Source organism: Anomaloglossus baeobatrachus, chromosome 3, assembly GCF_048569485.1.
Source record: "Anomaloglossus baeobatrachus isolate aAnoBae1 chromosome 3, aAnoBae1.hap1, whole genome shotgun sequence".
Taxonomy (NCBI): domain Eukaryota; kingdom Metazoa; phylum Chordata; class Amphibia; order Anura; family Aromobatidae; genus Anomaloglossus; species Anomaloglossus baeobatrachus.
Window position 1 is genome coordinate 442,174,903 of NC_134355.1, and position 27,094 is coordinate 442,201,996.

General features: G+C 45.4%; 1 protein-coding gene across 2 annotated transcripts in view; it reads right to left on the reverse strand.

Annotated features, from left to right (window-relative positions):
* Positions 1-27,094, reverse strand: part of MASP1 (MBL associated serine protease 1) — a 151,159-nt gene that overhangs the window by 34,030 nt on the left and 90,035 nt on the right. For both annotated transcript variants that reach the window (XM_075340451.1, XM_075340452.1), the window contains exons 3-5: positions 11,339-11,516; positions 10,115-10,246; positions 3,980-4,176 (exon numbers count right to left, since the gene is read on the reverse strand). In XM_075340451.1, coding sequence (XP_075196566.1) covers positions 3,980-4,176; positions 10,115-10,246; positions 11,339-11,516 — 507 coding nt within the window. The remainder of the gene's footprint in view (positions 1-3,979; positions 4,177-10,114; positions 10,247-11,338; positions 11,517-27,094) is intronic.

Consider the following 27,094-nt stretch of genomic DNA (forward strand, 5'->3'; position numbering starts at 1 on the left):
GAGCGCTCTGTGTCAGATCCACGGAGCAATGAAGTGAGCCGCGCTGTCAGCGGAGACTTCACCCAGCTAGTGCCTGCGCGTGCGGTGATGATTGGGGATGTAGTGCCTGCGTGTGTGCGAGGATGAGTGCGGTACTGCTGGTGTTTGTTCGACCATCCGCCCATCCATCCACACATCCATCCATCCATCCTCCCATCCGCCCATCCATCCGCCCATCCATCCATCCATCCGCCCATCCATCCATCCATCTGCCCATCCATCCATCCGCCCATCCATCCATCCATCCATGCAGCTGAACAATCTGCTTCTAGATTCTCTACTGCAGTATAGAGGTAAAGATTACCAAATCTTCCTATGCTTTTCATGAGAGGTAGTGGCTCAATGGACCCGCCTAAGGAGATTTAGTGCATGAGTTCAAGTCCCGGCCGTCCCGGTAAAAAATTTAATTTACTTTTAAATTATAATTATTATTTATTTATAATTTAATTTAATTATGCACTGAGGGGAGGAGCCGGACATCAGCTGTGAGCCATGCGACACACCTCTAAAATAGGAGCAGTTCACGGAATGAGGCTGCATTGCTCTCTCCTTTCTCTTTTCTCTCTCTTCTCTCTTTCTCTCGCTCTTTCTCTCTCTCTCTTTCTCTCTATCTTTTTCTCTCTTTTTCTCTCTCTCTCTCCCTCTCTCTCTCTCCCCCTCTCTCCCTGTCTCTCTCTCACCTCTCTCTCTCTGTTTATCTCCCTTTTTCTCTCTCTATTTTTCTCTCTCTCTCTTTTTCTCTCTCTCTTTTTCTCAGTCTTTCTTTTTCTCTCTCTCTCTCCTCTCTTTCTTCTCTCTCTCTTCTCTCTCTTCTCTCTCTTCTCTCTCTCTCTCTCCCTCTCTCTTCTCTCTCTTCTCTTTCTCTCTCTCTTCTCTCTCTTCTCTCTCCTCTCTCTCTCCTCTCTTTCTCTCTCTCTTCTCTCTCCTCTCTCTCTTCTCTCTTCTCTCTCTCTTTACTCTTTCTCTCCCTCTCTCTTTTCTCTTTCTTTTCTTTCTCTTTTCTCGCTCTCTCTTTTTTCTCTCTCTTTTCTCTATCTTCTCTCTCTTCTTTCTCTCTCTCTCTCAGACCTGGCGATGATCAGCTGATGCAGTCACGAAATCAGCTGACACTATAAGTCGAGCGGTGAAGGCCGGCTTTTTACCGCCCGGCTAAACTATCAGCTGATGCTGTCGGTCAGGAGTCTGCACAGAAGTGTGTAGTTTGTTTTTTTTTTTTGTTTGCACTGATGCATCAGCTGATTGTATAAAAGCTGTTTATACAATCAGCTGCTGTGTCCTGTGATTCAGGCCCTTGAACCTGACACATCATCTGATCGCTTTGCCTTCCAACAAACTGATCAGATGATATTGGTTCCGGATTGAACCCTTGACCCAGGATTACTGAGGAGGGGGGTTCTTTATTTCAATAAAGATGGAGTCACTAATTGTGTTGTGTTTTATTTCTAACAAAAATATTTTTCTGTGTGTTGTGTTTTTTTATCTGTACTAGAAATTCATGGTGGCCATGTCTAATATTGGCGTGACACCATGAATTTCGGGCTTAGGGCCAGTTGATAATGTACAGCTAGCCCTAACCCCATTATTACCCAGCGAGCCACCCGTCACCAGGGCAGCTGGAAGAGTTGGATACAGCGCCAGAAGATGGCGCTTCTATGAAAGCACCATTTTCTGGGGCAGCTGCGAACTGCAATACTCAGCAGGGGTGCCCAGAAAGCTTGGGCACCCTGAGCTGCGGATTCCAATCCCCAGCTGCCTAGTTGTACCTGGCTGGACACAAAAATGGGGCGAAGCCTATGTCGATTGTTTTTTTATTATTTCATGAAATGCAGCTCTGCTACATCAGACAGCACTGCATGGGAGGAAGACGCTGCTGCTCCATGCAGTCTAATCACTCAGTGAGTGAGCAGAGGCTGCGGCCTGTAAGCGGTGACGTCACTGCTGCCACCGTTACTATAGCAATGGCAATCTCCGATCCAGTGATTCCCACTGCCGCTATTTACTGGCTGTGGCAGCCAGTCCTTGCACGTGGGCTGACTCTGTAAAGAGCGCCCACATGCAGGAACGGGGAAGCCGACCATGTGCCAGAGCATTTCGCCGGTACACGGAGATGCTGGAACGAGCACCGTGTACCGGAGAGATGCTCTGACAGGACCTAGCATGACATCTAGCCTTGTGACCAGTCTGTAGCCAATGAGATAATAGACACGTGACTGGTCACATGCTATTTTGACGTCACGGAAGGTCCTATCATCAGTGCTGGTTACTGGGAGGATGCAATGATTTTCGAAAGGAAAAGTGGCGGGAGACCGAGTGCAGGACGCGTCGTGGGGACCTGTAAGTGTAATGGCAATGTTTATTAACTGTATGGGTACAATGCATGTATAATGTATTTTTATGTGTTTGTGTTTGCCTGCCATTGTTTTCAATGGGGTTTGAATTGGTTCGTCGAACGGAGCCTCCGTTCCACGAACCGAACCGAACTCGAACGCTAGGGGGGTGGCTCATCTCTACACATTATATCTTGAGGCTATTGTTGTCTATAGATCACACATGCTGAAAACACATGTCTAAACACTAATAATGTATGCTAAGAAATTAAAATCTTACTACAAAGAATGTTTTTAGCACCTTCTGGTTTTCATCATAAATTAATGTATAATACATTCTTTCTCAAAATATTCAACTGCTAGGAACCTTGGTTTTTCATTGAATGAATTTCCCTTATCTATTTGTTGAGGGGGGCATGGTAATTGTTACAGAGGCTCCCTGGCCATAGGGCGGCCAGTCATTAACTTCTCGCACCCCAGCCGCCATTCCAACACAACAACGAAAGTCCATTCATCTACTGAGACAGTAACTCAGACACGTGTAGGTTTCTTTTGGTCATTGGAACATTACTTGATAGTTTTGCACATACATGTTCATCATGCATTATGCGGACACAGTCTTTAACCCTGACGGAGTTTCACATAGCAACAGTAACGATGTTCAATTTACAGGTCTACCACTTCCCTGACACTTGAGTCTTCGAGAAGACCTCTAAGCCCCTCTTCTCCTCTAAGGACGTCACATTACATGGAAGATTCAACCTCTGCTCTCACGTTCCGTTCCCACCCTCTCTTTAGGGCCTCACTAACTGTCAGTCTCTTGAGGGGGTTCTTTGGGTATTCCTTCCAGGGAAATGGATGCCACTCAGACCGCATGGACTAAACCCTCTTCTAAGGACACTGTTACACTCAGTCCTACCTCGCACAGGACCCTGTATGACCGGTGTCCGAGTCTAGCTTAATTACTTCAAACGGGCTTCTGGCCTATTAGGCCTACTGCAGCCACAGCTACTCTTCACTTTCTCCTCCCTCGGGACTCTCCTGTCCTCTTCCTATTACTTGCCCTTTTTATCAACTACGCCCGTACCTGAAATTATCCCTTTTCCTACCCAGAGGGTACCATGGAAGTGATCTGTACTACATTGCCATCTAGTACACATACAACACATAGCACACTTCTTTAATATACATACACACAGTGCTTTTACCGGGCATGGAAGAGCCCTAGACACCCTTACATATTGACCTTTCACATATATGCCATATGAATATAATCATGTACAATGCTAGAAGCAAAATGAAAAGTTTAAAGTGTACTTAGTACTAGTTTAAAAGAATTGATTAAAGGAGTATTCATCAAAAACATTAATATTTAAATAAATTGTGCTATTAAAACTTTTGTATTCTTTAGCCACTACAATCCTAGTGTACGCAAGATATCTGCTCTGTGTAATTCCAATCTCATAAAACCCAACCACATTCCGACATAAATCAGGACTACAAAATGTAGACAGAAATAAGCTAAAATTGCCATAGATATTTAAAACAAACTGTTTATTCATCTAAACATGTAAAATTATGAAGTATGTAGTTAGAAGAAACTGACATTGTACCTTTAAGTAATCGTATGGACATGATACTTCTGGGTGGTCTTCAATATCAAAGTTGTCATCAAACTGAAGATTAACAACAAATCCTTCCTCCAACTCAATTCTGTACAGACAATCAGAGCTCTTTGGATATGGGCTTGGATAATCAGCGCTGGATATGATTCCACTCCTCTGTGTGTACAAGTTATCACTGCACTCCACTGTGAATAATAACAAGAGCGAGCATGAAATAGTAGTCATTATTCATGAAGTCTAATATGCTTCTCAGCATAATCAATAGAAAAGTGTGCAGAAGTATAGTAGCCAAATGGACAGCCAAAAGCACACACTCTTCTTTCAAGTCAATAGAACACTAAAGGTCCATCAGTTATTCACATTGACAATTTTTTCTTACATAAATGCCAAAGGTAGTGCCTAAACAAGCTGAAAATTTAGCACAACATGCAGCAGTGTCCATTCCAAATGCCTTTTCTATCTTTTAAGTCATTCATTAGTTTTTCCACAACTAGTCCAAGAAAGGACAACTAGTGAATAGTTTCATGGCCAATAAAGGCTTATACATGTGAAAGCAAAGGAAAGTCCAACTGGTCTAATCTGATAGAGGTGCTATTGAGACAAAACTTTCTAAAAAGTTAGTATTAGCTATGATTAAAGTTTCAGAATACCGCTACTGCATAAAGCACCTACAGTGAACAGGTAGCTATGCATCACACTTGGACAAAGAAGTAATGGGAGAAGGAGGCCTGGTCTATTAAACTATGTTTTCTTTTTTTGCTAATAGTTACGTGCAAGCCAGTAAAAAAAAAAAGGCAAGCCAGCAGAAAGGGTGTTCTGGGCATCTTTGGATCTTGGCAATCAAGAAGATATTACCTTAAAGGAAATCTGATAGCTTCATGCTGCCCGAACCATGGATAGAATAAAAAAATGCCTGACTGTGTGTTTGCAAACATGTATGTTTATCCTGAAACACTGTGGCCTCTCAGAAAAAACATAGTTTGAAAAGCCGGTCTACTCACGTCTCTCCCTAGCTCTCCAAACTAGGTTTTCTCCGAAACACCACAGCTTTTCAGAATAAAACATACATGGTTGTAACTGCACATCCAGGCTCTATTTGATTCTGCCCGTGGTTCTGGCATCAATATATTTAAAGACAGGTTCTATTTAACAAGCTCAAAATATCTAAACATCTTTCCGTAGGATAATGCACCCTGCAGTACTGCAAATATTGTTTAAGAATAGCTTGTCAATATGATGAAAAACTATTGGTCATCTGTGGGATGTGCTGGCTAAAAATTTCCAATCCATGGAGGCCATGCCTTGCAATTTAACATCTACTAGTACTAACTACTAACATTTTGGTATCAGATGCCACAATACACTTTCTGAGGCCAAAAACACACTTCTGCAAAAAAAACGTCCGTATGACACGGTCCGTTTTTCGGGTCCATGTTCCATATTTTTGGGGCGTTTCTCCGGTACGTATGGCATCTGTGTGATGGCGTATGCGAGCCGTGTGTACATGTAAAATGTCCGTGTTTGTGTCTAAAATGCCCGTGTATGTGTACGTGGAATGTCCGTGTGGAATGTCTGTTTGTGTGTTGCACAATGTCGTTGATTCATTTCGGCTGACAGCAGACAGAGTAGCGCGATGAGAATGAACTCGGGTGAACTTCACCCGACTTCATTGTCATGCCGCGGCTCTGTCTGTGTGCCGCGTACTGAGTAGCGGTCACCTGTGAAGGATTCACCAGTGACCGATAATCCCCCGAGTGACTGAAGTGAGCAGCCCTCTCTCATACTTACCGCTCCCCGATCACCAGCGCGGCGAGGAACAGCTGTGCAGAGAATACTCGGCAACAATTACTTTGAATATGCCGGCCGCTCATTAATCAATCTCGTATTCCCTGCTTTCCCCACCCACAGACGCCTGTGATTGGTTGCAGTCAGACACGCCCCCCACGCTGAGTGACAGCTGTCTCACTGCACCCAATCACAGCAGCCAGTGGGCGTGTCTATACTGTGCAGTAAAATAAATAAATAATTAAAAAAAACGGCGTGCGTTCCCCCCCAATTTTAATACCAGCCAGATAAAGCCATACGGCTGAAGGCTGGTATTCTCAGGATGGGGAGCCTCATGTTATGGGGAGCCCCCCAGCCTAACAATATCAGTCAGCAGCCGCCCAGAATTGCCGCATACATTATATGCGACAGTTCTGGGACTGTACCTGGCTCTTCCCGATTTGCCCTGGTGCGTTGGCAAATCGGGGTAATAAGGAGTTTTTGGCAGCCCATAGCTGCCAATAAGTCCTAGATTAATCATGTCAGGTGTCTCCCTGAGATACCTTCCATGATTAAATCTGTAAATTACAGTAAATAAACACACACCCGAACAATCCTTTATTAGAAAAAAAAACACAAACATATACCCTGGTTCACCACTTTAATAAGCCCGAAAAAGCCCTCCATGTCCGGCGTACTCCAGGATGGTCCAGCGTCGCTTCCATCTGTGCTGCATGAAGGTGACCAGAGCTGCATAAGACACAGCCGCTCCTGTCACCTCCACGCAGCTAATGAAGGGACAGCTCAGCTGATCGCGCTATTCCCTTCATTAGCTGCGTGGAGGTGACAGGAGCGGCGGTGTCTTCTGCAAATCGGGAAGAGCCGGGTACAGTCCCAGAACTGTCGCATATAATGTATGCAGCAATTCTGGGCGGCTGCTGACTGATATTGTTAGGCTGGGGGGCTCCCCATAACGTGGGGCTGCCCTTCCTGAGAATACTAGCCTTCAGCCGTATGGCTTTATCTGGCTGGTATTAAAATTGCGGGGGACCGCACGCCAGTTTTTTTAATTATTTATTTATTTATTTTACTGCACAGTATAGACACGCCCACCGGCTGCTGTGATTGGGTGCAGTGAGACAGCTGTCACTCAGCGTGGGGGGCGTGTCTGACTGCAACCAATCACAGGCGTCTGTGGGTGGGGAAAGCAGGGAATACGAGATTGATTAATGAGCAGCCGGCATATTCAAAGTAATTGTTGCCGCGTATTCTCTGCACAGCTGTTCCTCACCGCGCTGGTGATCGGGGAGCGGTATGAGCCGGGGGAAGAAAAAAACCGAGCGCCAATGTAAGTATGACTGAGAACAGCAGGAAAAAAGGTAAGTTTACTGACTTTAATTTAAAAAAAAACAAAAAATAAGATCACTAGTGTAAAAACGCACACGCACGAAACGTGCTGAACACGGACATACTCCGTGTGCGGTACGTGCAGGCACGGACCCATAGACTAAAGCGGGTCCGTGCCTGCGTGCTGCCGGCCAAAAACGGACATGTTGTCCGTGTAGAAAAGCGCGCACACGTACTTACCACACGGTCACACGTTCCGTGTGATTTTACGTGTGTGCCATCTACCATTAAATAACATGGGTCTCTGTGTGTACGTGTCTCCGGTAAGTGCAAATACGTACCGCACACGTACAAATTAAACGGATGTGTGTTGAGGGTCTAAGGTGTTGTAAAGTCAATGTCTTGACAGTAGATATGAGCAGATCTTTGAAGTTCGAATATGCCCACTTTGCCCAATTTTCCTTCCAAATTTGTTTAGCAGCAAATAAATTTGAGCAAATTTGGAACTCTTTTAATTGCTCAGAAAATACACATGGTAAGAGAAGAGAGAGGACCTTGCTGACCATAAGAGTTTACACTTTACAGGCATGAGATAGAGAACCCTCCTGACCATAAGACTTTATACCGTTTAGAAGAGGGAGGCTTACCAAGATACAAACGTTGTTCCACTGGGAACTATTGATTTGTGATGACACAGGAACTGACCATCAATGTACAAGTTATGGTAATCTGCAAGATGTCATAGCTGCAGAGCATTATGGGGAGGCTTGCATGGCAACACAAAATAGCATTAGCCTGCTCTCTGATGCTTCAGCAATTTGGCATCTGGTGCCGGGCAAGATTTTTTTCTGGAAGTCTCAAAGTGTTTGATTTGCATGTAACTTCAATGCAATCCTTTGCAGATAGATCCGCTCATCTCTACTTCACAGGTTAAATCTTTGATGGGGGCATGAGAGTAGTGCATGTAATGAAGTGTAAGATGTGTTCACCACATTTGATATGTGATGATGTGAACATTTGTTTTTATTCCTGTATATATATATATATATATATATATATATATATATATATAAAAAAAATATATACTAGCTGTAGTACCCAGGCGTTGCCCGGGATAGTAACTGTCTCTCTGTCTGTCTCCCAGTCTCTGTCTGTGTGTCGCTGTCTGTCCATCTCTCTGTCTGTGCCATTCTTTGTCTGTCTGTGTCTATGTCTCTGTCTGTCTGTTTATATCTCTCTGTCTGTATTTGTATCAGTCTATCTGTCGCCATCTCTGTGTCTGTCTGTCTCCCTCTATCTCTGTGTCTGTCTCTATGTATGTGTCTGTCTGTCTCTCTCTTTCAATGTCTGTCTCTTTCCCCGTCTGTCTCTTTCCAGGGCTATCTCTTTCCAGGGCTGTCTCTTTGCTCATCTGTCTCTTTGCCCATCTGTCTCTTTGTCCAGCTGTTTGTTTGCCCGGCTTTCTCTTTCCAAGGCTTTCTCTTTCCAGGGCAGTCTCTTTCCAGGGCTGTCTCTTTCCAGGGCTGTTTCTTTTCCCGTCTGTCTCTTTGCCCATCTGTCTCTTTCAAGGGCTGTCTCTTTCCAGGACTGTCTCTTTCCTCATCTGTCTCTTTGCCCATCTGTCTCTTTCCCCGTCTGTCTCTTTCCAGGTCTGTCTCTTTGCCCGTCTGTCTCTTTGCCCGTCTATCTGTTTCCAGGGCTGTCTCTTTGCCCGGCTGTCTCTTTGCTCGGCTGTCTCTTTTCAGGTCTGTCTCTTTCCAGGTCTGTCTCTTTCCCCATCTGTCTCTTTCACCGTCTGTATCTTTTCCCGTCTGTCTCTTTCCAGGTCTGTCTCTTTGCCAGTCTGTCTCTTTGCCCGTCTGTCTTTTTGCCCATCTGTCTCTTTCCAGGGCTGTCTCTTTCCAAAGCTGTCTCTTTGCCCGGCTGTCTCTTTCCCTGTTTGTCTCTTTCCAGGTCTGTCTCTTTCCAGGTCTGTCTCTTTCCCCATCTGTCTCTTTCCAGGTCTGTCTCTTTGCCAGTCTGTCTCTTTGTCAGTCTGTCTCTTTGCCCGTCTGTCTCTTTGCCCGTCTGTCTCTTTGCCCGTCTATCTGTTTCCAGGGCTGTCTCTTTGCCCGGCTGTCTCTTTGCTCGGCTGTCTCTTTTCAGGTCTGTCTCTTTCCAGGTCTGTCTCTTTCCCCATCTGTCTCTTTCCCCATCTGTCTCTTTCCCCATCTGTATCTTTTTCTGTCTATCTCTTTCCAGGTCTGTCTCTTTGCCAGTCTGTCTCTTTGCCTGTCTGTCTCTTTGCCCATCTGTCTCTTTCCAGGGCTGTCTCTTTCCAAAGCTGTCTCTTTGCCCGGCTGTCTCTTTCCAGGTCTGTTTCTTTCCAGGTCTGTCTCTTTCCAGGTCTATCTCTTTCCAGGTCTGTCTCTTTCCAGGTCTGTCTCTTTGCCAGTCTGTCTCTTTGCCCGTCTGTCTCTTTCCAGGTCTGTCTCTTTACCAGTCTGTCTCTTTGTCAGTCTGTCTCTTTGCTCATCTGTCTCTTTGCCCATCTCTCTTTGTCCGTCTGTCTGTCTCTTTCCACGTCTGTTTCTGTCTGTGTCTCTGTCTGTGTCTGACTCTCTGTCTGTCTGTCTGTCTCTTTCTGTCTGTCTCTCTCCGTCTCACCACTGACATCTTATTAACTCACACATAAGCTTCTTATACTAACAGTTTATTTTGTTCCTATAGCAACCATTGACAGTTGTTATTAATAGCCTGCAGCTTCCACCTCTATTCAGTTTAATGGAGGCAGGATTTTTGAGAGTAACTGTAAAGCACGGGGTTAAATTTTCCCGTCAAAACATAGTCTATGATGTTCCCTGGGTCACATGGGGCGTCTGTGCAAAATTTCGTGATTGTAAATGCGACGTTACTTTAGCAGACATACACACATACATACACTGAGCTTTATATATTAGATATCTGAGTGTTATTTATAAGCAGAAGAAAAGCTTTAGTGAATGTAAAAATATAGACGATTGTATGGAAGACCTTTGCATGTCCTGTTATCTGAGTGGAGAAGATAACCAAATCTGCATGAACAGTAGAATCCTCCAATATAGTTATGACAATGATGGTCACAGACCATGTCTTCATCGTTTCGCTCTGCACACTCATCGACATCTGGAAACAGACATCATACAATGGTGTTAGCTGGCAGCTGTGCAAACAGAATCACAATAATAGTAGTTCAAGCTCATTGAGAATATATTAGTTTTACTTTATTCGCTTATGAATTTGAACACGTCTTTGGAGGTGCTTTAAAGGAGCAATATGCATTCGGTAGAAATTATTATATTTCCCATGGTCAAAAAATAAGCAATATTCAAGTTCCTTTAAATTAAGACAATAGAAACAAAGGTAGCATTTGTAAAATTAATGTAGGTAAAACAGTACAATAGTATTACATTATGAAATCACTGAGTTTCACAAAATGTCATTGGGTTTCCGAAATAAGGTAAAGCCCAGGTTACTAAAAATTAAAAACAATTATGAACAAAATCACATTTGTACAGGAAACCTATCAAACCATACTATCAAATACTATCAACCAAGGTGGTTACCCGATATTTACCTTCGTTACCAGCCTCCGCAGCTCTCACGCTGCCAGTGCCGACTCCTGCTCCCTGCACACGCTAAGCTAAGCGGTGTGCACTGGTAACTAAGGTAAACATCGGGTAACCATACCCGATGTTTACCTTACCAATGTCCGCAGCTTCCAGACGCCGGCTCCGTGCAAGCGCAGCGTCGCTTGCACGTCGCTGCTGGCTGGGGGCTGGTCACTGGTCGCTGGTGAGATCTGCCTGTTTGACAGCTCTCCAGCGACCATGTAGCGACGCAGCAGCGATCCTGACCAGGTCAGATCGCTGGTGGGATCGCTGCTGCGTCGCTAAAGTGTGACAGTACCCTTAGACTTTGCCCTTGTGTACTTACAAGACCTCATGTTGTGACACGGCTTTCTGACGATTCTACTGCCATCTGGTGGGCTTGACTAGTATTACCTCTGCTAGGGAATTCCCTGTTCATACGTTTCCTCCACTTTTACGCCCCCTAGTGGTTTACCAGCTAACTACCTTCTCAGATAGTTTCAGGAATCCTCTGAGTCCCACATTACTGTGCTGTACTGCTATTGTACATCTTAGAATACAGCGTGACAATAACTTGGCATTTTAATAAATCAATAAATTGCCCCTTGATAAAACAGAACCAACTTACCAACTGCACTATAATGAGCATCAAAGCCTGTGTAGCGTTCTTCATTAGAAAAGTCTGATCTGAATGTAAGGCTCAGGAAGTTCCCAGGTGACATGATCGCCTGCTGCCCTGGAGCCTGCTCAGTATCAGTACTTTCCCTCCCACAGAAAACAGACAATATTTGTTCATCAGTTTCCACCTGAAATCACAATAATAAAATATTTTGAGAATTCATTAAATTTCTACTAATGTAATGGAGACAATATGGTTCCAGAGATTTATACTTTTTGGTTATTATGATGATTCTATTCATGAATCAATCTTAGAATAATTTTTATATTATGTAAGGTGATGAGCAGACCCTTGAATCTTTGGGTTTGCTGAGTTTGGCCGAACTTTAAAAAAAAGTTTGGTTCGGTACTCGAACTTGATGCTGGACACCAAATCCTACATAAGTCAATGGAGACCAGAACTTGTGTGCTAAAAAATGGCTGTAAAATAGTCGTACTAAGGGCTAGTGGGCTGCAAAAGGAAGCAAAATGGGGCGAATTGCCCTGCAATTGAATGTGAATAGAGAACACATTAAAATAAAAGACATGGGGTCGCACGTATTTTTGATAACCAGAGTGGGTAAAGCAGACAACTGTGGGTTGCAACCCTCAGCTGTCAGCTTTATCTTGGCTGGTTATCAAAAATAGAGGGGATCCCATGGCTTTTTTAAAATTAATTAAATAAATAATTTAAAAAAATGGTGTAGTGTCCTCCCTGTTTTTGATAATCAGCCAAGGTAAAGCAGACAGCTGGGGGCTGGTATCAGCTGGGAAAGTTCATGGTTATTTGGCCCCTCCCAGCTTAAAGTAGCAGCCCGCAGCCATCACAGAAGTGGCACACCTATTAGATGCAACAGTACTGGCCCTTAGTCCGGCTCTTTTCAATTGCCCTGGTGAAGTGGGTAATGCTTCTGGGGTTGATGTCAGCTGTGAATTGACAGCTGGCATCAAGCCCAGGGTTTAGTAATGGGTGGGCATCTATCAGACAACCCTATTACTAACCAGGCAAGCATACAGTTAAAAAAATACATACACAGAAAAAAAAGGTTTATTTGAAAAAAAATTCCCCCCTTCGTTCACCAATTTATTATTTAAAAATAAATCCTGGAAATTCTGTCGTAATCCAAAGAGCAATGTCCATGACGTCCATCAATTCCTATGGAGCTGCTTTCTGAGCATTTTCTCAAAACAACACTCCATAGGCCTGAAATGTCTCACTAGCGGTGATGTCAGTACCTCAGTGATGTCACCACTCATGACAAATTTCGGGCTGCTGCTTACTGGCAGTGACTGATAGAGCTGTGTTCTGAGAAAGTTCAAAGAATGCACCTTTATAGGAATCGATGGACATTGGTGGATTTTACACTTTAGATTACATTGGAACTTCTAGGATTTATTTTTAATTAATTTAAAGAGGACATGTAGGAGAGTGTTTATTCCCCAAAAGGATTATGTCAGAAAATTGAGGATTTTTTGAATGAATAAATTGGTGAATGGTGTGTGGGGGAGTGTTTTTTTTAATAAACTTTTTTTTCCTGCATCTGTGTTTTTTTAACTCTATACTTGTCTGGTTAGTAATGGGGGTGTCTGATAGACGCCTATCCATTAGTAACCAATGGGCTTGATGCCTCAAATCAATTCACATCTGACATCAACCCCATAATTATTATCCTAATTGCTACTGTTCTAGGAGAATTGGGAAGAGCTGGGTAAAAAACTAGAATTATTACATCGAAAGGATGTGCCACTTCTTGTGTGACTGCAGGCTGGTATTTTAAAGCTGGAAGGGGCCAAATAATCAATGGCCTTATTAGCCAGATAATGCAATCTATGTATAAACAAGAGGACAAGGAGTATATGTGCAAAAAAATAGAAAGTTTTATTAAATATGAAAAAACCACAATAGACAATGGACAATTAAAAACATGATAAGACATCACCAAAATGAATCATCTGGGGGGATATAGATATTGTTACATGGACAAAATTGTTACACAGACAAGGATGGTCTCAGGAAAAACACCAAAGATACTCAGGATAAACATGAATCCTATAAGTAAATGGATCACAGTGTAGTTAATAACATTAAAATCTCAATCAGGTGAATCCTAAGACCCCCGGTCAGTGTTGAAGTGTCACAAACTGAGGGTATAATGACAGGACCATACATATGGATGGCAGAAAATAGCTATAAGGCCCAGTATAGGAGCAATCCCATGTTCCTGGTTGGAACTTTACTTGGCTGTTCCCAATTGCCCTGGTGCAGTGGGGTTAATGGCATCCCACAGCTGACACTATGCCCTAAATTAGCAATGAGGAGGGTCTATGAGACCTCCCATTACTAATCTGTGAGTGAAAAAACACAAACACCCAAAAAAATTCTTATTTGCAATAAAATATAAAAAAACACACTCTTTCACCCCTTTATTAACTTCCAAAACACCCAGGCCCGACATACTCCATACAAGGTCCCATGACTATTCCAGCTCTGCTATATCTGAAGTGACAGCGAGCAGCTATAGAACATGACCACTCACTGAGGGCTTCAGGCAGAGACAGAGCCACAGTGGTGACATCATGTAGCCAGGTTATTTGCAGTCACAGCTTGAGGTTCCCATGGTCTTCCACCTATGATCGCAGATACCTTGACCTCAGGTGACCTCAGTAAACTCAGTGACCTTACCTCAGGTTTTGTTGCCAAGAAATGCAGATTTGATCTGAAATTTTTACACCATATTCCTGCATCCAATCTACACCTCTTGGAATTAAAATGTCATCATTACTGCATCATACCATAGGTATTTTTTTTTTTGCCAGGAGGTATAGATTGTGTGCAGTAATATGGTGTAAAAATTTCACTACCAAACTTGCATGTCTTGGTCCAAAAATGCAAAAAAAACATTTTTTACGGATTTTTGATGCAATTTTCTGCCAGGATGTTCAAATTTCTGCTAAAATGTCTCCACCAGATTTCAGCACCAAATTTGCGCCTCCTGGCAGAAAACCGTCCCGAAACGGCATAAAAACTGTTTTCTTTTACACTATATTACTACACCCAATCTACACCTCCTGGCAAAAAACCCCAAAAGCTTTACTACCACATTATATCGCATGCAGTAGGGATATGTTTTTTGTTTTTTTGTCAGGAGGTGTAGATTGGGTGCAGGAATATGTTGTATAAATTTTATGACCAAATTTACATTTCTTGGCAAAAAAATGTGGTTTTCTGCCAGGAAATGCAAGTCTTTTAACTCAGTGACCTTACCTGAGGTGAGGTCACTGAGTTTACTGAGATCACCTGAGGTGAGGCAACGTGCAATCACAGGTAGAGGACCGTGGGAATCTTCAGCTTCAATAACTTGAGTGATGTCACCACTCATCGCGTAGCTCAGTCTCTGTCTGAAGCTCAGAGTGGGTGATCGTGTTCTATGGCGGCGCACTTTCACTTCAGATGTAGCAAAGCTGGGATTGTCGTGGGAGCTTGTGTGGATTACGTCGGACCTCGGTGTTTTGGGGTTAATAAATTGCTGAAGGAGGGTGTGTTCTTTGTATTTTATGTCAAATAAAGGAGTTTTTGGGTGTTTATGTTTAGTTCTTTTCACTTACAGATTAGTAATGGGGGGTCTCATATATGCCTCCCACTACTAATCTGGGGCTTAGTGGCAGCTGTGAGTGGCCATTAACCCCATATTACCCCGATTGCCACCAGGGCTATTAGAAAGAGTTAGGTGAAATTCTGGGATTGTTGCATCTAATGGAGGGGACAATCCTTGGTGACTGCAGGTTGCAGTTTTTAGGCTGGGGGTGCCCGATAACCAAGGGCCTCCCCAGCCTGAGAATATCAGTTCCCGCTGACAGCTTTATCATGGCTGTGTATCACAGTTGGCGGGACTACACTCCATTTTTTAAATTATTTATTTAATTATTTAAAAAAAAAAGCCACATGTGGTTCCTCTTATTTTGATACACAGCCAAAATAAGCCCACAGCTGGGGGCTGCAGCCTGTAGCTGTATGCTTTATCTGGGCTGGGTATTATAATATGGCGGGACATTACGACAATTTATTTATTTATTTAGTTTTATGCCACGATAGGGACCCGCAGACAGGGTCTGTGATTGCAAGCAGTCAGACTTAAGGGTACTTTACACGCTGCGATATCGTTACCGATATTGCTAGTGAGCGTACCCACCCCCGTCGGTTGTGCAACACGGGCAAATCGCTGCCCGTGGCACACAACATCACTTACACCCGTCACATGGACTTACCTTCCCTGCGATGTTGCTCTGGCTTGCCAACCTCCTCCTTTCTAAGGGGGCGGTTCGTGCGGCGTCACAGCGACGTCACACGGCAGCCGTCCAATAGAAGCGGAGGGCCAGAGATGAGCGGGCGGAATATCCCGCCCACCTCCTTCCTTCCTCATTGCCGGCGGCCGCAGGTACGATGAAGTTCCTCGTTCCTGCGGTGTCACACATAGCGATGTATGGTGCCACAGGAACGACGAACAACATCGTACATGCAGCAGCAATGACATTATGAAAAGGAGCGACGTGTCAACGATCATCGTTTTTGAACGATTTTGCGATCGTTGATTGTCGCTTCTTGGTGTCACATGCTGCGATGTTGCTAATGTCGCCGGATGTGCGTCACTAACGACGTGACCCCGACGATATTTCGTTAGCGATGTCGCAGCGTGTAAAGCATCCTATACTGTTACACAGGGTGGGGTCACGTCTGACTGCAATCAATTACAGTTGCCAGGAAAGTCGGTAGGTGAGGAAGGCAGTGCATATGGATGAGCAATAATAAGCGGCCCTGAAAGTAGAGTGAGTGGCCTGGAAGCAGGTACAGCTGCGCGGAGGCCGGTAAGTATGACATGCTTGCTCCAATCCCCCTCTCCTTTCTACCACCATTTTTAAGCACCAGATTCTGATTATGAGTGGCCCTGAAATTAGAATGAGCAGCCCCGGAAGCAGCATACAGCCATGTGAGGTAATACAAGTAGGGAATAACTTACTATCTTACATCTTATCTTATAACTTATTTTTGAAAAACCCTTCAATAGTCACTCCAATGGAGTTAGGAATAAAAGGCTGATTATGGAGATTATGCTGGGAAAAGAGCTAACATTTTGTTGCAAGTGGCAACCAATTATTGCAAGACTATAAGAGACTACACTTTTCAGACTAGAGAGAGTAGACCACGCTAGCCATAATAGCTTACACTTTACAAGAGAACAAAGACCCTGTTGACCATAAGAGCTTATATTCTACAGGAGAGAGAAAAACTTAGCCAGAATCAAAGTGAAGGAGGTTATTAGGTCAGCAGAACGACAACCGGAGTCATCTTTCAATAATTAAGTGTCAAGAAAACTAATGCAATATTGGTTATTATGCATGGTAAATTTGAGTCCCCACCAGGCTGCGTTGATAGAAGAATGCAATTCAAGAAAAGAATCGAAGAAGCCAACCCATATGCAAAACTCCCCATGTATGCGCCGATTAGTCACAGACAAACCACGCCGCCTCGCTGGCCTCCATATGACTAGTCACATCAGCTTCTCTGGCTCAGTATATACCATGACGCATGTGCCACCTTTTCATGCACGCAGGCCTTCTCAACACACCTGTATCTATTATGCATGACCCATTCCCTTGAAGCTAAAGGCCAGATTTCTACTGCATGCCTTTTTTATATCCAGGATGGACTTTCAAACAAACGGCTCCACTTTAGTGTGTACTTTAGTGTGTACTTTAGTGTGTCAGTTCAGAATTATTTTTCCAACAAAATCTTGGTGCTAATGTTCTAATCTTATATATACCTACCTGGTTTATAACTGTGAATAAGTTTTCTTACTTAATTGTCATATCATGGTTGTATATAAATTGCATGTCATAATTGTCGATACCTAGTTTATATACCTCCACCTGATCTTACATGCATTTTGCCATCACCATTCTTGATGCAGCCTGATAGTATTGTGATTTGCCTTCCATATAGGATTCATATACTTACCCATCCTAACTCCTACTGCGGTTCTCCATTTTGACCATTTATCACAATTTTATGACTAATTTTTTTTCCTTTTCATTACTCTGTTTCACTCATTCTTATCTTCTTCCAATCTTCCTTCTATTTCCCTTTTTTCTTTTCTTTTTTTTTTCAACTTTTTGCCAATTTTCCTTTGTTTTGCTCATTCCTTTGTTTTTTCCTCTATAACACTTGTGGAAGATATCCACTATAATTTATTTCTCTTCGTCTGCAAAGCAGACTTTTCTTATCTGACATATATTTATTTTGTTACTTATACTCTCTACTTTGTAAATATGTGTATATTCCTGTGAACTAATGAAAATCTAATTTAGACCGAAACGTTTTCACACTCCGGACAGGGCCGGCCTTAAGGCCACTTTACACGCTGCGATATCGGTACCGATATCGCTAGCGTGGGCACCCGCCCCCATCTGTTGTGCGACACGGGCAAATCCCTGCCCGTGCTGCACAACATCGCCCAGACCCGTCACACTACTTACCTGCCCGGCGACGTCGCTGTGACCGGCGAACCGCCTCCTTTCTAAGGGGGCGGTTCGTTCAGCGTCACAGCGACGTCACAGCAGCGTCACTGAATCGCCGCCCAATAGAAGCTGAGGGGCGGAGATGAGTGGGACGCAACATCCCGCCCACCTCCTTCCTTCCGCATTGTGGCCGGGAGGCAGGTAAGGAGAGCTTCCTCGTTCCTGCGGTGTCACACGGAGCGATGTGTGCTGCCGCAGGAACGAGGAACAACCTTGTTACTGCTGCAGTAACGATTTTTGAGAATGGACCCCCATGTCACCGATGAGCGATTTTGCACGTTTTTGCAATGATGCAAAATCGCTCATAGGTGTCCCACGCAACGGCATCGCTAATGCGGCCAGATGTGCGTCACCAATTCCGTGACCCCAACGAGTTTGCATTAGCGATGTCGTAGCGTGTAAAGCCCCCTTTAGGCTAAATGGCGCCCTGTGCCAAATTACCCTTTGCTGCCCCCAGACCATGTCACAGGCGACCTGCATTCAATCAGCAGCTTGTTTACTCTCTCATCCATTAGATTAAACTGACATCCAGAGGAAGTCATGAAAAAGCAGCAGCTCTCATTTCTTCTGAATTACAGTTTTGAAAGAGGGATAGTGAAGCAGCCGCTGATTGGCTGCAGATCACAAGACCCCGGTGCCTGGTTGTATTGCTTTTCTGCTGCATTTGTTTATTTCATTTACTGTAAAATGACAAAAAAAGCCTCGCCCTAAGCATATGTGGCGCCCTGGGCAAGCCAGGTCGTCACAGAACTACACCAACACACTCCACACCCCGGTTAGGCACACCGAAGCCAAACACAAAATCCTTGTTGCCTTCCTCCAGGGGCTGATGTCCACACCAGGGGGTGGGCCAGGCGGTTGGTCCCGCCTACCGAGGAGTTCACAGTCCTGGAGGCGGGCAAAGGAAACAGTTGAGATGAGTTTTGATGTGGAAGTGAGAGGAAGTAAAGTGGTAGAGGAGCAGTCTGAAGGCGGTCCGGGTGTGTGGCCCGGACGGAACAGCAAGGTTGGCAGACGGTGGTGACCGTCTGCAGGATAGGCCGATTAGAGTGAGCCGTAAGGACCGTGGATGGGCGGTGGCCCGGCCCTACCGGACCGGTGAACAAAGAGAAGCCAGCACCATCCGGCAGGGCTTACGGACCCCGACAAGGCTAGGAGTCGCCGTTGAATTTGTCAAATCCATTAGCGAAGGGAACCTCCGGGGTTTCCCAGCAGTCAAGACCCGATTGAAGGCAACCGCTCAAACCGTAGAGGGAAACACAGTCACCGCCAAGGCTACAGTTCCCAGGGCCAGAGCCTGCGGGCAAAAAGGGGCTCCTTCAGCACCCATCCAAGCTGGGGAGCGGGTTACCGGTGGGAAGCCATCGGAACCGTAACACAACACAGGTGCAGGGAAAGGCAGTCACCATCAACCTGCCAGGAGGAGAAACACCGCAGCCGTCTGTGGAACCCATCCGTCCAGCCATTTGTTTGACCAGAGACTCCGTGTGAATTACCGGCTGAGTGAGTACCACCGTGCCATGCGGCACAGCGCTGCCCCCGCAACCCTGCACCTCACCAGGCCCCGTAACCCGCCTGCCCTACATCTCTACCCCTCACCGGGTCCCGGGAAAACCAACCCCCCTACCCACGGAGGGGAGAACCAACATCCAAGCTGCTCCCTGTCATCGCTCCCGGGATCCCCGTCCAGAGCAGCGGTGGTGTCCCAACCTCACCACAACCGTGGGTGGCGTCACGGACAATATCCCTAAACCCAAACCACCCCCTTTCACTCACGGGCGAGGAACGCCGCTCGAGTCCCTGGGATCCGGCCCACCACTCGAGCCACCACCGAGCAGCAGCAGCAGCAGCCGGACCCGAGCAGTGGGTGAGTGCAGCATCCCCTCCTCCGCCCACGACACATACTGCAATTTAGTTATTTAAAAAAATGAAAAATCATTTGCAAAAAACATCCTGAAAGTCTATATGTATGCGCCGTTATTACTGGCTTCATTTCTGGTGTCTATTCAATGATGGTATTCTGTGTCCTTTAAGTATATAGAGCGAGGGGCTTCTTCTAATTTTAGCTGCCCCATGAATGAGAAGGTTACTTCTTTTAGCCGTTTCATGGCTTTTGAAGCCTACAGCAGCTAAAATAATTAACCAAAGACGGAACATGTGCACAGCAAAATCATTTTGAAATTGCTGTGCATCATGTCCCTTTGCTATGGTGTATTTGCAGTGCTTTTTTAGGCAGGTACTCCTTGTTGCTCACATGCTTTATCTGTTGTGCACAGAAATATGTCAGTTTTTTCCAGCACCACTGATGTCCCACAGACCACACTATAGTGTGATCTGTGAAACATGTACCAGAAACGCATGGACACTGAAAATAAAGTGATTTTTATATTCCACTTCTCCAGCTGTCTACGGCCTCTGCTGGCTGCTGCTTCCTGTCAGGCTAATTACTGTCCTGCATATTCATTTATGCACAGCACAGCCAACCCGGAAGTAGTTGCAGAGGGGAGACACAGCGGCGCCGGATGCAGCAGGCCCGGAGAGTTCAGCACCACGGACAGCAGGAACGGGGTCAGGTGAGTTTATCTCAATGTGCTATCATGCATCACAGATCACGGATTGCACATTGACAACTCACGTGTGCTGTGAATCACAGCACACAGAGGGACACATGCGCTTTTAACACGTCGGTGAAAAACGTCTTTGTTTTTCACTGACATGCGAAACAGGCTAAAAATCTTAAATCCTAGAATATGTCAGAACGGATGCAGTCAGTAATCTCTGGTGAGGTAGCAAAAGCCTGCTGACAGATTCTCTTTGTTGGTGCTGTTACATTGATACCAGATTTATATTGTTCAGCTTCTATCACAGTGAAAATGCTTTTTTTCTTTATAAAAAGTTTTTTCGTCACCATATTGTGAGAGCTGTAACTTTTTTCTTTTTGGAGCGAACAGGGCTGTGTGGAAGTTTATTTTTTGCGCAATAAGCTGAAGGATTTTTGGTACTATTATGGGGTACATAACATTTCTTGATTGCTATTTATTCAGATTTTTCAGAAGCAAAATGAGGGAAAACCAGCAATTCGCTTATTCTTTTCAATTTTTTGATCAGTTCACCATGCGATAAAAGTGATGACTGATTTATTCTTCGGGTCAGAACGATTACACTATACCAGATTTATATAACTTTTTATACTTTGCGACTTTTGCACACTAAAAGCAATATTTTACAAAAATTAATTTCTTTTTGCATCGCCATATTCTGAGAGGTGTAACTTTTTTAATTTATTTTTTGTTCAAAAGAGCTTTTAGGTCTTATACCTTCACATATGACTTTTGTTGGCTTTTATTCAATTTTTGTGTTTTCAGTAAGACTAAAAAACATTTTTGGAGTGCTTTTTCCCAAAGTTTTTGTTTTTTTTACGGTGTTTGCGTAACAGCATTATAATTTCTTTATAATAACCTCCACCTTAGGCTAGACATTTAGTAAAAGAACAGCCCCTTTAAATGGGCTGTCCACCAGATTTGACAACCCCTATTCATTCCATTTGTTGAAGCATAACCACATACACCCTTTGTAATAAAATGATGCCCCACTTCAATCCATAAATAAAAGGGATGTCAACAACCTCTTCTCATTCCCCTTGTTTGCTCCAGAAAAATAAATAAAGCTATACTCCCCCCTGGTACAGCCTCAGTTTCAGTGATGTCTAAGGCCTGCAACACACATCCGTTTAAAACGTGCGTGTTTGGTCCGTTTCCGTACATACCGGAGATACGACCAAACGTGCACATACGTTTTTTTATGTTTAAAGGCACACGTGCGTGTTATTTGATCTTCCGTGTGTTCGTGTGCGTCCCATGTTTTTTGCTCCATTTGGCACGGAAGCATGTTTGTTTTTGGGACGGAGCACGCACACACGGACATAATGTTAGCCTATGGGAGTCCAAATAAAACGTTCCTTGCACGGATGTGTGGTTATGCTGTCCGTGAGAAATGTCCGTGTGTGATGCAAAATGTTGTTACTACATGTCGGAAGACAGAGTAGCGGGATGAGAATGAACTCGGGTGAACTTCACCCGACTTCATTGTCATGCCGCGGCTCTGTCTGTGTGCCGTGTACTGATTAGCGGTCACCTGTGAAGGATTCACCAGTGACCTCTAATCCCCCGAGTGACCGAAGTGTCCCCCCCTCTCTCATACTCACCGATCCCCGATCACCGGCGCTACACGGCATTCACACTGCTCTGGCGGCTTTTTCTAATTTGAAAAAGCCGGCCGCTCATTTAACAATCTCGTATTCCCTGCTTTCCCCGCCCACCGGTGCCTATGATTGGTTGCAGTGAGACACGCCGCCACGCTGAGTGACAAGTGTCTCACTGCACCCAATCACAGCAGCCGGTGGGCGTGTCACTATGGAGTATAGAAATAAATAAATAAATAAATAATTTAAAAAACCGGCGTGCGGTTCCCCCCAAATTTAATACCAGCCAAATAAAGCCATACGGCTAAAGGCTGGTATTCTCAGGATGGGGAACTCCACGTTATGGGGAGCCCCCCAGCCTAACAATATCAGTCAGCAGCCGCCCAGAATGGCCGCATACATTAGATGCGACTGTTCTGGGACAGTATCCGGCTCTTCCCGATTTGCCCTGGTGCGGTGGCAAATCGGGGTAATCAGGAGTTATTGGCAGCCCATAGCTGCCAATAAGTCCTAGATTAATCATGTCAGGCGTCTCCCGGAGAAACCTTCCATGATTAATCTGTAAATTACAGTAAATAAACACACACAACTGAAAAATCCTTTATTAGAAATAAAAAACACAAACACATTCCCTGGTTCACCAATTTAATCAGCCCCAAAAAGCCCTCCATGTCCGGCGGAATCCAGGATGGTCCAGCGTCGCTTCCAGCTCTGCTGCATGAAGTTGACCGGAGCAGCAGAAGAAACCGCCGCTCCTGTCACCTCCACGCAGCAAATGAAAAGAACCGCGTTATCGGCTGAGCTGTCACTGAGGTTACCTGGATCCAGCGGTGGATGCAGCGGTGGCCGCGAGTAACCTCAGTGACAGCTCAGCTGATCGCGCTACTCACCTCAGTTGCTGCGTGGAGCTGACCGGAGCGGCGGTGAGTAGTGCGATCAGCTGAGCTGTCACTGAGGTTACCCGTGGCCACCGCTGCATCCACCGCTGGATCCAGGTAACCTCAGTAACAGCTCAGCCGATCACGCGGCTCTCTTCATTTGTTGCGTGGAGGTGACAGGAGCGGCGGTTTCTTCTGCTGCTCCGGTCACCTTCATGCAGCAGAGCTGGAAGCGACGCTGGACCATCCTGGACCGCTTAGGATTAGGGTGACCGCTAATCAGTACACGGCACATAGACAGAGCCGCGGCATGACAATGAAGTCGGGTGAAGTTTACCCGAGTTCATTCTCATCGCGCTACTCTGTCTGCTGTCTGCCGACATGTAATAAACGACATTTTGCATCACACACGGACATTCCACACGGACAACACAACCACATGTCAGTTAAGTTTCACACGCACACACGGACATTTCACACGCACATACGGCTAGCATACGGGATACATACGCAGGCCACACATACCATAAAAACGGACCTAAAAAACGGAAAACGGACCCGAAAAACGGCCCGTTTTACACGGACGTGGTTTTCATGGATGTGTGTTTTAGGCCTAAAGCTGCGTTCCATGAGGCCCCTTGACCAAACAGCGCCCAGTGTCTCTCTCTCCACCTTCAGACATTTGAGCAGGATGTGAGCGCTACACTGAATTTGCCGAAATGTCCAAAGGTGGGCAGAAGGAAGCCGGCACTGATTGCTTTTGGGGCTCGTGTATCATAACAATGTCACAGATGCCCCTGGAACGCAGTTTTAGACATCGCTGGAACTGAGGCTGCACCAGAGGGGCGTATAGCTTTCTTTATTTTTCTGGGGCAAACAAGGGGAATGACAAAGGGTTGTCCAAGTAGTGGACTTCCCTTTTATGGACTGGAGTGGGGCATCATTTATTACAAAGGGTGTATGTGGTTATGCTTTAAGGAGGTGCCATTTTACAGTAATGGTGCATATTAATATACTACTATGTAAGGACTCACACACACACACACACACACACACACACACACAACACCCCTTGCATGAAAATGATGCCCACTCCAGGAACAAAATCACATATCCTTGATGGTAACAATAGCACATACCATATTTTTTGGGGTCCGTCTTATACTCCATTGTTGTCTTACTGGAGGGGGAGCAGAGTCACAGGAGGCAGGCACAGCGGTGGGAACAGTGTGGGCTGTGCTGGCAGCGGTCAGGCTGTGCTGGCAGTGGTAGGGCTGTGCTGGCAGCGGAAGCTGTGCTGGCTGTGTGGAGCAGGCTGGTGCGGCGGGTGTCCCAGATGCTCTGTCAACGGTGCGGGCTTCCAAGAAATAGTGTCCTGGAGCGGTGCGTGTGCAGATTGAGCTCTCAGTTCAATTACAAGATCTTGAGCTGAGGGCTCCATCTGCACACGCCCCGACCCGGACGCCATCATTTGAACCCAGAGCATCTGGAACATCAGCCACACTGCCCTGCTCCACACAGCCACCGCTGCCCGCACAGACAGATATCCAGCTGGCCGGCCTCCAGCACAGAGAGGCAGGCACCCGGCCGCCTGCCCGCACAGAGAGGCAGGCAGCTGGCCGCCCGCACAGAGAGACAGCCGGCCGCCCACACAGAGAGGCAGGCAGCTGGCCGCCTGCACAGAGAGGCAGGCACCCACCCACTCACACAGAGAGGCAGCCGGCCTCCCGCACAGAGAGGCAGGTAGCTGGCCGCCCGCACAGAGAGACAGCCGGCCGCCCACACAGAGAGGCAGGCAGCTGGCCGCCCGCCCACACAGAGAGGCAGGCACCAACCCGCCCACACAGAGAGGCAGCCGGCCGCCCGCACAGAGAGGCAGGCACCCAGCCGACCACCCACACAGAGAGGCAGGCACCCGGCCGCACACCCGCACAGAGAGGCAGGCACCCGGCCGCCCACCCGCACAGAGAGGCAGGCAGCCGGCCGCCCACCCACACAGAGAGGCAGAAACCCGGCCACCCGCCCGCACAGACAGCTATCGCGCCAATTCTACACCTGGTAGGACTGCCTGCAATAAACTGCACCTGCGCTGTGGTCACATACAGGGCATGATCTTCTCTCTGCTGTCAAGATCTGGGGATGTGAGATGAGGTGAGCCCATGGAGCTAGGCAGGAGAGCGACTGGATGCACACGTTCACTGATTGGAGCAGGGGCAGTAGATGAAACTCATCTTTCTGTCTCCGCGCCAATCACACCACTTGTATGCACGGCGCGGGGGCCCGGTTGCCAGGCTTCAAGAAAGGGATGGAGAGGCGCTGATGGAGACAGTACGTTTAGCTTCACACATAGGGTCTCCCTGCGGCTCATCCCATCATTGCCTTCTGCCTGCGCAGCGGCATTACAATAAAAACACAGTGCTGGGACCAGAGGAGGCAGGAAATTTACTTCTTACCTCTCTGCGGCGCCCCCCCCTGAAGCATGGCCGTCAGCGCCCTGTGCGACCGCACAAGCCGCACATGCCTAAAGCCGGCCATGACTCCGGATTGCTGTTACACCACCAAAGAAATCATCATTTATTCACCATATAGAGCCTCTTCTATCTCTCTGAAATTATGTGACTGGATCCTACTAGAGCCCTCATACTCAGAAGTACCGTGTTCTCTTTATACTATTTATTTTGTTAAAACATATTCATTTTACAATTCATACTGTATATTTACTCTTTTATTGTGTTGTAATTATTTAATATATTGCATTAGATGCTTAAGCAACTGTGTGCTTTGTGAACTTGCTCAACTTTCCAGGAAGGTTCTGACTTATTTTTGTTTTTATATATCCATATGTCAAATTATTTCAATTTCAAATTCTTACAAAATAGCCAATTAACAAACCTTCTCCTTTCCAACGGTTTACTCGTGTCTTATTATTTTTAGTGAAGCAATCAATTAAAGATAAACGAAAATATATTTATGCAGTCATTGGTTCGTTGTGTTCTATTCTTGGTAGGACATTAACCCTGAGGTCATTATCCCTTGCTGTAAACACTCACTGATAAACCTTTCAACTGTTCATGAAATTCCGGCACAGGTCTGTAAGCCAGCTGAAGACACTGACTGATAAATTCATTAATAATGAAATATACAATTCCAGTTCATAAATACTGGATGTTATGTATTGAATGTGATATTATTGAATAATTTGCTTATATTGGTACAACATATTCCCCAGTACTGTGCAGAGATTGTCATTACATCAGTCCATGCCCACTATGGAAGTAATAATCTATTATTACTAGCTCTCAAACACATATACTAGGACCAATTTTATAGGAAGCCAATTAGCCAGAAGGAGGGAACCAAAGTACCCAGAGATTGTATATATTGTCACTGGTGGTGCATCGGAGTGGAATAAACAGGTCATTTTTAATTTGGATGGGGGCAACAGCTGCTGCCCTTGAGCTCTGTAGAGTTTTACTTTCAACTCATGTGGTTATATTATAGATTACATAGCTACACCCTCTCTTTGTTTAGTACACCCTCTCTTTGGTTACTTAAAAGTAAGTTCTCAAGATAAGAGAGTCAGAGAGTGGAACAGTCTACCGCAGGAGGTAGAGAGTTCTCCATCAATGGAAATCTTTAAGTGGAAACTGGATAAACATGGCTGGGATGATTTAAGAAAACCTGCACTCGCAGATGGTTGGACTTGATGACCCTTGAGGTCCCTTCCAACTCTACCATTCTACGAGTCTATGATTCTATGATTCTATGTGCATGATCAGCTCAAGTGCCATTATGAAGGCTAAAGTCAGAGTCATCATGTTCATGTTTGTAGCTGCCAAATGGCCAATATTTGAGTTGATATGATCTCCGAAATACCAAACAGTTCTGCCTGTTATTAGAATGTTATTAGAAATGTATATGGCACCTTCTCAATAATCACACTACAAAATTGCTATTTAAACTATTGTCAGCAGCTTACCTGTGCTATATCTGGACATTATGCTTAACAACTAATTCCTCCTGAGGAACCACAATGGGGAAACACATTGAGGCGTGAGGCATTGGGCGCAGTGAT